Below are 13,515 nucleotides of genomic sequence, written 5' to 3'. Positions count from 1 at the left end.
AGACGTTATCAGTCTGCTGCAGGCAGGAGGAAGCATTTCCTCAGTCTCCTCTTCCTCAGTGATTATACTGCAACACTAACTTTGTAGAAAGCCGAAAGTTAAGAGACTGCAGCCGACAGCTACACAGATCCCAGATCTCTGATTTAGGATATCAAGAAAAGTAGATGGTGACCCTGAATGATTACTGAACAAAGATGGCTCCCTCCTTCTGGAGAGTCAAGAGGGGAGTACTGTGATCTCTGTGAGAGGTGATAAATACCTGGAAAGGTTACATTGTCACATTGACTCTAATTTCAGCATGTTGGGAATTGAATCTAATGATTGGTCCAGTTTAAAGTGGTTGTAAACCCTTACAAACCACTTTGACCTACAGGTAAGCCTAGATTAAGGCTTACCTGTAGGTCCAAGCAATATCTCCTAAACCTATATGGTTTAGGAGATATTTGCCCGAAAACGGGCACCGCTGTCTACGGCGCATGCGCCGTAGACAGCGGCGCACAGGCGCACTGAGCGCGGCATTTTCAGTGACGGAGCTGCTGCGCGTGTTGGCTCCCGTGCGCATGCACGGGAGTGACGTTATTGTGGCATCGCTGAATGACAGCGGCGGAGCTGCGAGACCCCACCAACAAGATGGATGCGGCGGACTACAGGGGACAGCGGCGACTTCGCTGGCTCCTGTGTCAGGTAAGTGACACATAATGGGCTACTATGCGATGCGATGCGATGCATAGTAGTCCATTATGCTTTGCCTTTGCAGGAAATGAAAGAGGAAGTAAACTCATCAGGGTTTACTTCCTCTTTAAGTAATGGTAGCATCTCGCTCCGTGCTGGAGTTGTTTTATTGGATATTGATCAGAAGTGTAATCAATAACAGAGTCTCAGGCTGGCAGTGGTACATTGTACTTTGTATTTATTGGCTTGCTGTGATATTGAATACACCATCAATAGTCTGGGACTGCTCTGAGCTACTTCCATCCCATATGCCGAGACTCTTCTGTTATTGTGTCCCATATAGGAGTCCAAACACCCCTCCCCCACCATCTATTTGCGGACCCTCCTTATCTTCATCTGGCTGGCCCGCAGAGTCTCAGGGAAGTCCACCCAGGTATACCAGGAAAAAGCATGCTGAATCGATTTCATTGCGGTGTAGCGGCCATTAAGTCCAACGCCGCCGCAGCTCTGCGAGTGGTACCAGAAGCCGCCGCCCCAGTAGGCCGCGCAGTTCTGGATGTCCCCATCTTGGTCATTGTCATACGTGGAGAACATGCTACCGACGTGAGCAGTCAAGGCATCACCTAGGCAAAGGAAAGACACTATCAGCTTATTTCACTGTCCCATGAGTCCTGACCTTCAACCAAAATGTTTTATATCTGCTTGTTGCAGATGGAGTGGGGAAGGGTTAGCAACTCCGCCAAGTTTTTATTGTTTGAAAAAGAGAACGCCAACGTAAGGTTGACAGTCCATGTGAAGTTTACTTGTCACAGTGTTTCTGCAGGAAAAGCCAACTCATTTTGGGGTTCCTAGGGGGCCTACATCAGGGCTACAAAGCAATAACCCATCTCTATAATATCGGAGTCCTGATTTATAATTACTCTATTAAAGAAATAATTGCTGGGGTCACGCAGTTGTAGGTTGACGCCCCCATAGCCTCAATTCAAACTTGCACTTTCCTAATAAAATTACAGCTATGGGTTCTGTGTTTTTCCAATGACACCACGACCAAGGTGGGTTACCTGCTTCACCATCAGTGAACGCTCCCAGGTACAGCCTGTATCCATCGTTTTCTGGGTTCAGGGCATGGCGGGAAAGGCTGAAGTTGCCATACTGGGCGAAGGTTGTGTTCCCCAACGTGTCTTCCAGGTCCACCCTCAATTCATACTCTCTGTTTATTGTCAACAAGTAAATGTTCTGTAACCCTGAAACCAAAATATAAAGATGGCAACATGTACAGACCAGAGCCCAGAGAAAGGTACCAAAACCCTATAAAAGTGTGCAAAGTCCCAAGACCCCCCCCCCCCCCAGTCTACAATGTAAAACCGGCAAATACTTATTAATAGGAAACCTGAGCCTGGGGCAAAGCAAACAACCCCCTTGATTAAATTCACTGTACATTAAAGGACTCCTCATCACATTCAAGTAAGAGGTCCACCCCCATCAGTTCAGAGCTCTCTCCTTCAAGTCAGAGGTCCCCCATCACTTTAGAGCTCCCCTTTCAAGTTAGAGGTTCCCCTCATCAGTTCAGAGCTCCCTCCTTCAAGTCAGAGGTCCCCCATCACTTTAGAGATCTCCCTTCAAGTCAGAGGTTCCTCTCATCAGTTCAGAGCTCCCTCCTTCAAGTCAGAGGTCCCCCATCACTTTAGAGATCCCCTTTCAAGTTAGAGGTTCCCCTCATCGGTTCAGAGCTCCCTCCTTCAAGTGAGAGGTCCCCCATCACTTTAGAGATCCCCTTTCAAGTTAGAGGTTCCCCTCATCAGTTCAGAGCTCCCTCCTTCAAGTCAGAGGTCCCCCATCACTTTAGAGATCCCCTTTCAAGTTAGAGGTTCCCCTCATCAGTTCAGAGCTCCCTCCTTCAAGTGAGAGGTCCCCCATCACTTTAGAGATCCCCCTTCAAGTCAGAGGTTCCCCTCATCAGTTCAGAGCTCCCTCCTTCAAGTGAGAGGTCCCCCATCACTTTAGAGATCCCCTTTCAAGTTAGAGGTTCCCCTCATCAGTTCAGAGCTCCCTCCTTCAAGTGATAGGTCCCCATCACTTTAGAGATCCCCTTTCAAGTTAAAAGTTCCCCTCATCAGTTCAGAGCTCCCTCCTTCAAGTGAGAGGTCCCCCATCACTTTAGAGATCCCCTTTCAGGTTAGAGGTTCTCCTCATCAGTTCAGAGCTCCCTCCTTCAAGTCAGAGGTCCCCCATCACTTTAGAGATCTCCTTTCAAGTCAGAGGTTCCTCTCATCAGTTCAGAGCTCCTCCTTCAAGTCAGAGGTCCCCCATCACTTTAGAGCTCCCCTTTCAAGTTAGAGGTTCCCCTCATCAGTTCAGAGTTCCCTCCTTCAAGTCAGAGGTCCCCCATAACTTTAGAGATCCCCTTTCAAGTTAGAGGTTCCCCTCATCAGTTCAGAGCTCCCTCCTTCAAGTGAGAGGTCCCCCATCACTTTAGAGATCTCCCTTCAAGTCAGAGGTTCCCCTCATCAGTTCAGAGCTCCCTCCTTCAAGTCAGAGGTTCCTCTCATCAGTTCAGAGCTCCCTCCTTCAAGTCAGAGGTCCCCCATCACTTTAGAGCTCCCCTTTCAAGTTAGAGGTTCCCCTCATCAGTTCAGAGCTCCCTCCTTCAAGTGAGAGGTCCCCCATCACTTTAGAGATCCCACTTCAAGTCAGAGGTTCCCCTCATCAGTTCAGAGCTCCCTCCTTCAATTCAGAGGTCCCCCATAACTTTAGAGATCCCCTTTCAAGTTAGAGGTTCCCCTCATCAGTTCAGAGCTCCCTCCTTCAAGTGAGAGGTCCCCCATCACTTTAGAGATCTCCCTTCAAGTCAGAGGTCCCCTCATCAGTTCAGAGCTCCCTCCTTCAAGTCAGAGGTTCCTCTCATCAGTTCAGAGCTCCCTCCTTCAAGTCAGAGGTCCCCCATCACTTTAGAGCTCCCCTTTCAAGTTAGAGGTTCCCCTCATCAGTTCAGAGCTCCCTCCTTCAAGTGAGAGGTCCCCCATCACTTTAGAGATCCCACTTCAAGTCAGAGGTTCCCCTCATCAGTTCAGAGTTCCCTCCTTCAAGTCAGAGGTCCCCCATAACTTTAGAGATCCCCTTTCAAGTTAGAGGTTCCCCTCATCAGTTCAGAGCTCCCTCCTTCAAGTGAGAGGTCCCCCATCACTTTAGAGATCTCCCTTCAAGTCAGAGGTTCCCCTCATCAGTTCAGAGCTCCCTCCTTCAAGTCAGAGGTTCCTCTCATCAGTTCAGAGCTCCCTCCTTCAAGTCAGAGGTCCCCCATCACTTTAGAGCTCCCCTTTCAAGTTAGAGGTTCCCCTCATCAGTTCAGAGCTCCCTCCTTCAAGTGAGAGGTCCCCCATCACTTTAGAGATCCCACTTCAAGTCAGAGGTTCCCCTCATCAGTTCAGAGCTCCCTCCTTCAATTCAGAGGTCCCCCATCACTTTAGAGATCCCCTTTCAAGTTAGAGGTTCCCCTCATCAGTTCAGAGCTCCCTCCTTCAAGTCAGAGGTCCCCCATCACTTTAGAGATCTCCCTTCAAGTCAGAGGTTCCCCTCATCAGTTCAGAGCTCCCTCCTTCAAGTAAGAGGTCCTCCATTACTTTAGAAATCCCTCTTCAAGTCAGAAATCCCCCATCACTTCAGAGACCCCCTCTAAGTAAGAGGTTCTCCCATCACTTCAGAGCCCTCCCCCTCTTTAAGTCAGAGGTCCTCCTTCAAGTTAGAGATCTTCTCTTCAAGTCAGAGGTCTTCCCTTCGAGTCAGAGGTCCCACCATCACTTCAGAGCCTCCCCTTCAAGTCAGAGGTCTCATGACTAGAGTCCCGTTATGTAACTAAAGTCTTAAAGAATACCCAATCATGAGTGGAGAAAAAAAGAATTGTTGCTTGTACATGATTGGATGATTGAAGTTCATACTTCTTCACCTCATTAACCATGGTTTGGAAAAATGTATTTGCAAAGTGAAAATTGACTTTGCTAGATGAGTAGCCCGTACTCAACACTCAACCCCTCCTGCCATCGACTGATCCCAGATTGGGAAACATGTACAGCCTGGTAAATGGTTGTCCAAACAATATGTGAGGAATGACGGGAGAGATTGGACAGGTATTAGAGAAAAGAGTTTACCCAACCAGTACTCCCCATCGGCGTTCCCGAATCCATTAACATAGCACCGCCATGATTGCTGGAAGTCCACCGAGCCATTCAGACGTTTCTGGAACACCTACCAAGGAAGACCATGTCTGTATTAAAGTGACTCTATATTATAATCAGACTCAAACCAGTCCTAACTATCCGGCTTTCACAATTCACAAGTACTAAAGTGTTGATGTCCTTAACCTTTTGGTGACCAATTACTAGAACTTAGGTCCCTTCATCCCTGAAATGGGAAGAGTTCAGGCAGAGCTGTTGATTGGCTGGAGTTGGGATAACCTCAATCTCCAATCCCCTCCAGCAGAGATCACGTGACCAGTGCCTTGGAGTTCTGGAATTTTCCAAAGCTGTTTTTTGCCTAAAGGGACCACATTGGTTCACAAAGCAATGCAAATCTATCCAGTGAGCCAATGCAATGGGGTGGATTTACTAAATCTGGAGAGTGCAAATTCTGGTGCAGCTCTGTTTAGAAACCAAACAGCTTCCAGGTTTTCTTCTTTTTTTTTTTTGTCAAAGCTTAACTGAAAAAGATGAAGGTAGAAGCTGATTGGCTACCATGCAGAGCTGCACCAGATTTAGCACTCTCCGGTTTTAGTAAATCCACCCCATTGCATTGGCTCATTGGATAGATTCGCATTGCTTTCTGAACCAATGTGGTCCCTTTAGGCAAAAAACAGCTTTGGAAAATGTCAGAACTCCAAGGCATTTAACCCCAATGTATCAATTTAACTTGATCACTTTTTTTCCAGTACATTGCTCCTAAAGAAACCCTGTCACAAATGTAAAATTTTTAAGTAGCACAGAAAAATCGAATATTTTAAGTGCATACTTGCAGTGTTTTTCCTTTTCAAAGTGATATTTTAATTCACTTGAAATGTGCCTCCAGACTTTCCATAAAAATATCCTAAAGCAGCCCCCTCCCTACTTCGATGTCAGCCCTCTCCTCTACTTGGGATGTTTAATTAATGTCTGTGCTGGTCCAGCTCCTCCACCCCTCCCTTCACCTTCCTATATAATCTTTCATGTAGCTGCCAGGCGAGCAGTAAAGGGAAATACTACAGACTTGAGAGATACTGTACCTCTGAGTCTTCTGGGGCTGCTGGCCTTACTCTGGGCTTTTGGACACCCACAAAAGGGAAGCTCTTACCGTAAAAAAGAACATGCCTAAAATACATACAATGCAGATGTAGTGGGAAGATTGTTATTGAAATGAATGGTCTGAGGACAGGGTCTCTTTAAGGCTTTAGAGCTTATGACATCAGCACAAACACTCTGGTGAATTATGAAATTACAGCATATTCATTTTCTCTCTGTGTGGTCCATATTTTCCTCTCACCGTCCAGATCTTCCCATCGGTGGTTATGTCACAATAGACAGGCAGGGGGCGATGTGCTCCTTGTGGGTAAATTGTATAAACGCCATCAGCTTGCTGACCATGATCCCAAATCTCCTGACAGTCCAACGGGAACCAGTTCACCTCCGGTTTATGTTTTATGGCTGAGGATAGGTTGAAGAAGAAAACATAAATCACCAATGGATTGAACCAGAATTTGGATATCCTTCCTTAGATGATTACAGATAAGAAATATTGGTGCCCATAATTAGCTTTATTTGCTTCCCCTGAGAATAGCCCTGGAACAGAGATGTCGCCAGAGGTCTGACGTTTGCTTCTCCGGCAACTGCCTCACCCCTTCAGTCTCCACCCCCATATGAACCTTTTCCTGCCACGGGGAGCAGGCCCTTTAAGAAATTTAAATGCTGGAGGCATTTCATGGGTTTCCCTGCCATGTAGTCACTGCGATTGGCCACAAGGAGCCCATACTACCAGCTCTGGATTAAGTGATCAACGTGGCAGCCACTCGCAGTGACCACTTGACTGGGAACCCACACTACCAGATCTACATCACTTGATGAACGTGGCAGCCACTCGACTGGGAACCTACACTACAAGATCTCCATCATGTGATGAACGTGGCAGCCACTCGCACTGACCACTTGACTGGGAACCCACACTAAAATATCTTCATCACATGATGAACATGGCAGCCACTCGCAGTGACCACTTGACTGGGAACCCAAACTACCAGATCTTCATCACGTGATGAACGTGGCAGGCACTCACAGTGACCACAGGACCAGGAGCCCATATTACCAGATCCCAATCACATGATCAATGTGGCAGCCAATCACAATGACCTCATAACTGGGAGCCCATACTACCAGCTCTCGATTATGTCAACAACATGGCAGCCACTCACAGTGACCACATGACCAGGAGCCCATACTAACAGCACTTAATCATGTGATCAGTGTGACAGCCCCTTGCAGTGACCGCATGACTGGGAGCCCATACTTGTAGCTCTCGATCACGTGATCAACATGGCAGCCACTCGCATTGACCACGTGACCAGGAGACCACACTACCAGCTCTCATCGTGTAATCAACGTGGCTGCCACTTGCAGTGACCCCATGACTGGCAGCCCATACTACCAGCTCTCATTTGCAAGATCGACATGGCAGCAATACGCAGTGACCATATGACCAGAAGCCCACACTACCAGCTCTCCATCATGTGATCAACGTGGCAGCCACTTTCAGTGACCACATGACCAGGAGCGCATACTACTCATCTCTAGATCCCATGATCAACATGGCAGCCATTTGCTGTGACCACATGAATGGGAGCCCATACTACCAACTCTTAATCGTGTGATCAACATGGCAGCCACTCGCAGTGACCACATGACCGGGACCAATACAAACAGCTCCAGTTTTTTGCCAGTTGACTGTGAGTTGTCAGTGCTCAGGGTGCTTAGTAAGTGCGATTCCAGCACACCGTGGCCGTGCTGGCAGATGCATATATATGGCAGAGGGGCATAAGGCCCACCACCATATTGCCACATACTGTATATGTGTCTGGCCCTCATTACAGAGTTAATCAATGACAAATTGCTTGTTTGTGATTGCCTGATTTAGATAGATCAAAATTTGTTACGTGGGCACTGGGCTCTATAGATTTACCAAAACTGTGTAATATCAAGGCCGACTTAAATATTCAGGCTGGGTTCACACGCATCCAGTTTTCATGGTAGGAGATTGTGACCAGTTCTCTATGGAGCCGATTCGAATAACAGGGGTCCTGCGCTAATTTGGGCTGAAATCGGACCTGAAACGTTGAACGGGGATGGACCTAGCCCCTGCTGGGAGCCGCATGCGGCAATAGTGTGAACCCAGTCCACTGCACTACAGTAGATGGTAGAGCTACATTTAACCATATACAGTGGAACCTTGGATTACGAGTATAATCCGTTAAAGGAGAATGCTTGTAATCCAAAGCACTGGCATATCAAAGCGAATTTCCCCATAGAAGTCAATGGGAACGAAGATAATTCGTTCCGCGTTGACTTCTATTGCATGCAATACGTCATGTGGCCAGAGGTGGTGGTGGGTGCCAGAGAGCCTCGGAAATACTCGGGGATAGCTCGGCTAAACTCAGAAAGGCTCGGAAACACTCAGGAACAGAGTATTTTCAAGTGTTTTCCGAGTATTTCCAAGTGATTCTGAGTATATCTGAATGGCACCCAACCATGTCACCGGCGTCCCCGCCCCTCTGGCCAAATGCGGGACTGCACACCACATTAGCTTGAATTCTGCTCGTTTTGCGAGACAACACTCGCAAACCGAGTCAGAATTTTTTTTTTTAAAGTTGCTCGTCTTTCAAAACGCTTGTTAACCGCATTACTCGCTAACCAAGGTTCCACTGTTCAATCTAATTGTGAAACCTGTCTTGAGTTTACCAACAACTGCGTAGTACAGGATACCACTGGATACCACTAGAATGGATTATGTTGGTAGGCCATCATATTATTTCGTTTTGGTAAATCCAAATGAGATCATCGTACAGAGAGTGCCCAATCATATTGTAATGTGTGCGGCCAGCTTGGAGGGGAATGCACAATCGGTTTGTAACTCATGCGGTCAACTGAAATGAAAGTGTAAATAGGGAGCTCCATTAAATCGGTTGTCTCAGGACATTTTCCTATAATAAACATTTCCATCCTTCATATCAATCAAAGAATACCCATCTCCTGGAATAATTTACCTGGTGATGAGTGGGCGGGGCTTCCGCCGACGTGGTGAAATTGCCACAAGAAGAAAAGCATCAAGATCTAGAGAGTAACATGGATTGTTAAAGAGGACCTGTCACATCTATATCAATCAATAAATGATCGATGCCACATCAATAATATACACAACACAGATATATAAAATTGGGCGATTGTGAGTGCAATTTTGCACTTGTTTATGAAATGCATGAAAAACGCTCATGGTGTTTGTGGTGCCATTGGTTGCAAATGGCACCCCAAACACGTCAAAACAGGAACGTATTTTTCATTTGACAAATGTAGCAAAACAAACGTTTCAAAACAAGTGAATATCAAAGCTCAGAAATGTTAAATGCTTAGCCCATATGCTAAGTAAGGATTGAGAATGTTCTCAGCCTTGGCTCCACCCCAACCACGTTCGCATTTTGCCCCGAGCTCAACGCCGCTTGGAGGGGCGAGTAACTTTATGGGGACAAAGCTCAAAAAGTTGCATAAGGTACTTTTCCACATTTGTCACACGCAGGGCATCCAATTAAAATGCATTCTTTTTAGGACGACGATGAGGGGGGCGGTGCTCTGTAATTTACCAAAGGCAACTTGGCAGGGCTGACACTATAGGGGCTGTTCACTTTACAACGGAATTATCGCCAGAGCTTTGCAAATGAGGTGAAGCTCTCTTGGCCTCCATCATCCAATCAGGTGCAAGGTTGTTCTTTGCAAGACAAAACTTCACCACAAAGCTCTGGGAAAACAGTCCCTTGCAAAGTGAACAGCCTATTCGCCTTTAGCCACTTAACCACTTTAGCCCCGGACCAATTTTCAGCCTAAGGACCAGAGGTCTTTTTACAACTTCGCACTGCACTGCTTTAACTGGTAATTGCGCGGTCATGCAATGTTGTACCCAAATGAAATTTGCGTCCTTTTCTTCCCACAAATAGAGCTTTCTTTTGATGGTATTTGATTGCCTCTGCGATTTTTATTTTTTGCGATATAAATGGAAAAAGACCGAAAATTTTGAGAAAAAAAGATATTTTCAAATTTTTGTTATAAGAGAAATCGAATAAACTAAATTTTATTTATACATTGAGGGCAAAATGTATTCAGCCACATGTCTTTAGTAAAAAAAATGTCAATAAGCGTATATTTATTGGTTTGCGCAAAAGTTATAGCGTCTACAAACTAGAGTACATTTTCTGGAATTTACACAGCTTTTAATTTATGACTGCCTATCTCATTTCTTGAGGTGCTAAAATGGCAGGGCAGTACAAACCCCCCCCAAATGACCCCATTTTGGAAAGTAGACACCCCAAGGAAATTGCTAAGGGGCATGTTGAGCCCATTGAATATTTTTTTTTGTCCCAAGTGATTGAATAATGACACAAAAAATAAATAAAAATAAAAGTTTACAAAAAGTTGTCACTAAATGATATATTGCTCACACATGCCTTAGTTATATGTGGAATTGCACCCCAAAATATATTCTGCTGCTTCTCCTGAGTACGTGGATACCACATATGTGGGACTTTTTGGGAGTCTAGCCACGTACGGGACCCCGAAAACCAATCACTGCCTTCAGGGTTTCTAAAGCCCCGTACACACGAGAGGACTTATGTCCGACAGACTTCCGAAGGAGTTCTGCCGGAGTTCTGCCGGAGTTCCGACAGAGTTCTGACGGACTTTTCCACTGAGCGGACTTGGCCACACACAATCACACTAAACTCCGACGGATTCGAACGTGATGACGTACGACTGGATTCGAATAAGGAAGTTCATAGCCAGTAGCCAATAGCTGCCCTAGCGTCGGTTTTAGTCCGTCGGAATAGCATACACACGAGCAAATTTTTCGAAGGGACCGGGTCCGGCGGAGTTCCGTCGGAAAAATTTTAAGCATGTTCCATATTCTAAAGTCCGTCAGACTTTGGTGAATCAAAAGTCCGTTGCAGCCCACACACGATCGAATAGTCTGACGGAATCAGTCCGTCGGACTTTGGATGTTGAAAAGTCCGCTCGTGTGTACGGGGCTTAAGGGTGCAAATTTTCGATTTCACTCCTCACTACCTATCACAGTTTCGAAGGCCATAAAATGCCAAAATAGCACAAAACCCCCCAAATGACCCCATTTTGGAAAGTAGACACCCCAAGCTATTTACTGAGAGGCATGTTGAGTCCATGAAATATTTTATATTTTGCCACAAGTTGCAGGAATATTACAATTTTTTTTTTTTTGCACAAAGTTGTCACTAAATGATATATTGCTCACACAAGCTATGGGCATAAGTCAAATTACACCCCAAAGTAAATTCTGCTGCTTCTCCCGAGTACGGGGTTACCACATTTGGGGGACTTTTTGGGAGCCTAGCCACGTACGGGACCCCGAAATCCAAGCACTGCCTTCAGGATTTAAATATAAAACGTTACCAAAAAAAACTGTTAGCGATCGCAGGGATCAGGCCTGACTCTGCGATCGCTGCAGTTATGTGTTTAGTGTTTTGTAAGTGACAGTGATCGATCGATACTGCACTTGGGTGGGCTGGGCGGAGGGGCAAAACGCAGGTGCCAGCAGGTATCTGGGCTGATCCAGCTGGAACCCTAAACTGCTGGGGACGCTAGTATAGATCTGATCAGATCAGATATTGATCTGTTCAGATTCTATACCACTATGGGAGGTTTATGCTTTGCGTGTGGGTGTTAGCGGTACTGGCACTAACCTAGCACTGCCTGGGGCGACGCAGACCCTGACCCTAAAACCTAATTGATATCACCCGCCGGGTGGGTGCCCTGATGCTATAAAAAGCAAACTAACTAACCAGAGTCACCCGTAACACATATATACGGTGATCACTGGTGAAAGGGTTAACTAGGGGCAATCAGGGGGTTCAAATTTTTATTAGGTAGTATATGGGGGTCCCTGGCGCTATATAAAAACCTGACGGGCAACCTAAATAACTAACTGGCTAACCAGCGTCACCAGTGACACTTATACGGTGATCGCTGGTGAAAGGGTTAACTAGGGGCAATCAGGGGGTTAAAACCATTATTGGGTAGTATATGGGGGTACCTATCGCTATAAAAACCTGGCGGTGAACCTAAAAAAATAACTAGCTACCTAGCGAAACCAGTAACACTAATGCAGCGATCAGAAAAATTATCACTTAGTGACACTGGCAAAAGGGGGTGAAAGGGTTAACTAGGGGCAATCAGGGGGTTAAAACCATTATTGGGTAGTATATGGGGGTACCTAGCGCTATAAAAAACCTGGCGGTGAACCTAAAAAAATAACTAGCTACCTAGCGGCATCAGTGACACTAATGCAGCAATCAGAAAAACGATTGCTTAGTGATACTGGCAAAAGGGGGTGAAAGGGTTAACTAGGGGCAATCGGGGGGTTAAAACCATTATTGGGTAGTATATGGGGGTACCTACGCTATAAAAAACCTGGCGGTGAACCTAAAAAAAATAACTAGCTACCTAGCGACACTAATGCAGCGATCAGAAAAATGATCGCTTAGTGACACTGGCAAAAGGGGGTGAAAGGGTTAACTCTAGGGGCAATCAGGGGGTTAAACCTTTATTGGGGGGTGGTAGGGGGCTACCCTGGACCTAACACTAACTGCCCTGACAGTTTTTACTTTTACAACTGACACTGAATGCAGTGATCAATAAATAAATGATCACTGCAATCAGTGACATTGTGACTGGGAGGGGGAGGGGGGACGGGGGGGGGGCGATCGGGGGGGTGATCGGGGGGTTTGTGTCCATATGTGTGCCTACATGTCAATGTAGTGTTGGTGCACTTACTTTCAGTCTTCTCCTCGTAGTCCGGTCAAAAAGACCACCCCGAGGAGAATGACATCACTTCCTCCCTGCCTGTGTTTACTATACACAGCGGAAGGAAGCTTCTTATTCGCCAGGAGCGATCGAGAGGGGATGGCCAGAAACCAACGACCATCCCCTCATCCCGGATCGCTCCTGAAGCGAAACGGACCGCCGCAGCCAGCGGGAGGGGGTCCGATCGGACCCCCCACCCGCTAGAAGGCAAGCACGTACATGTACGTGCTTGTGCCTGTACATGCCATTGTGATGACGTACATTGGCATGCGGCGGTCCTTAAGTGGTTAAGGACCAGGTCTATTTTTCAAATTTGTTTACAAGTTAAAATCGGGGGTTTTTTTTGCTAGAAAATTTCTTAGAACCCCCAAACATTATATATATTTTTTCCAGACACCCTAGAGAATAAAATGGCGGTCACTGCAATATTTTATGTTGCACCGTATTTGCAGCGATGTCTTACAAGCGCAATTTTTTGGGAAAAAAATACACGTTTTTAAATAAAAAAATAAGAAAACAGTAAAGTTAGCCCAATTTTTTTGTATTGTCAAAGATAATGTTACGCCGAGTAAATTGATACCCAACATATCATGTTTCAAAATTGCGTCTGCTCGTGGAATGGCGACAAACTTTAACCCTTAAAAACCTCCTTAGACAACATGTAAAAAAATCTACAGGTTATCAACCAGAGTGAAACATTGGAGATCTATTAATAAATGATTTTGCCCAAAATTTA

General features: G+C 46.0%; 1 protein-coding gene across 3 annotated transcripts in view; it reads right to left on the bottom strand.

Annotated features, from left to right (window-relative positions):
- Positions 1-893: 893 nt before the first annotated feature.
- The window catches only part of LOC143923436 (microfibril-associated glycoprotein 4-like), a 50,917-nt gene continuing 38,295 nt past the window's right edge, over positions 894-13,515 (bottom strand). For 2 of the 3 annotated variants that reach the window (XM_077447101.1, XM_077447100.1), the window contains exons 2-6: positions 8,948-9,014; positions 6,181-6,341; positions 4,818-4,914; positions 1,734-1,916; positions 894-1,295 (exon numbers count right to left, since the gene is read on the bottom strand). In XM_077447101.1, the coding sequence (XP_077303227.1) occupies positions 1,042-1,295; positions 1,734-1,916; positions 4,818-4,914; positions 6,181-6,341; positions 8,948-9,008 (756 nt within the window). In that variant the 5' untranslated portion in view covers positions 9,009-9,014 and the 3' untranslated portion in view covers positions 894-1,041. The remainder of the gene's footprint in view (positions 1,296-1,733; positions 1,917-4,817; positions 4,915-6,180; positions 6,342-8,947; positions 9,015-13,515) is intronic. The other variant, XM_077447102.1, reaches the window with a different exon arrangement.

The sequence above is a fragment of the Lithobates pipiens genome, unplaced genomic scaffold (genome assembly GCF_037356315.1).
Source record: "Lithobates pipiens isolate NorthernLeopardFrog02 unplaced genomic scaffold, aLitPip1_a1.2 Scaffold_22, whole genome shotgun sequence".
In the NCBI taxonomy this organism is placed as follows: domain Eukaryota; kingdom Metazoa; phylum Chordata; class Amphibia; order Anura; family Ranidae; genus Lithobates; species Lithobates pipiens.
The sequence above is the reverse complement of the archived record's forward strand: the minus strand, read 5'-3'. Positions and strand labels throughout refer to the sequence as shown.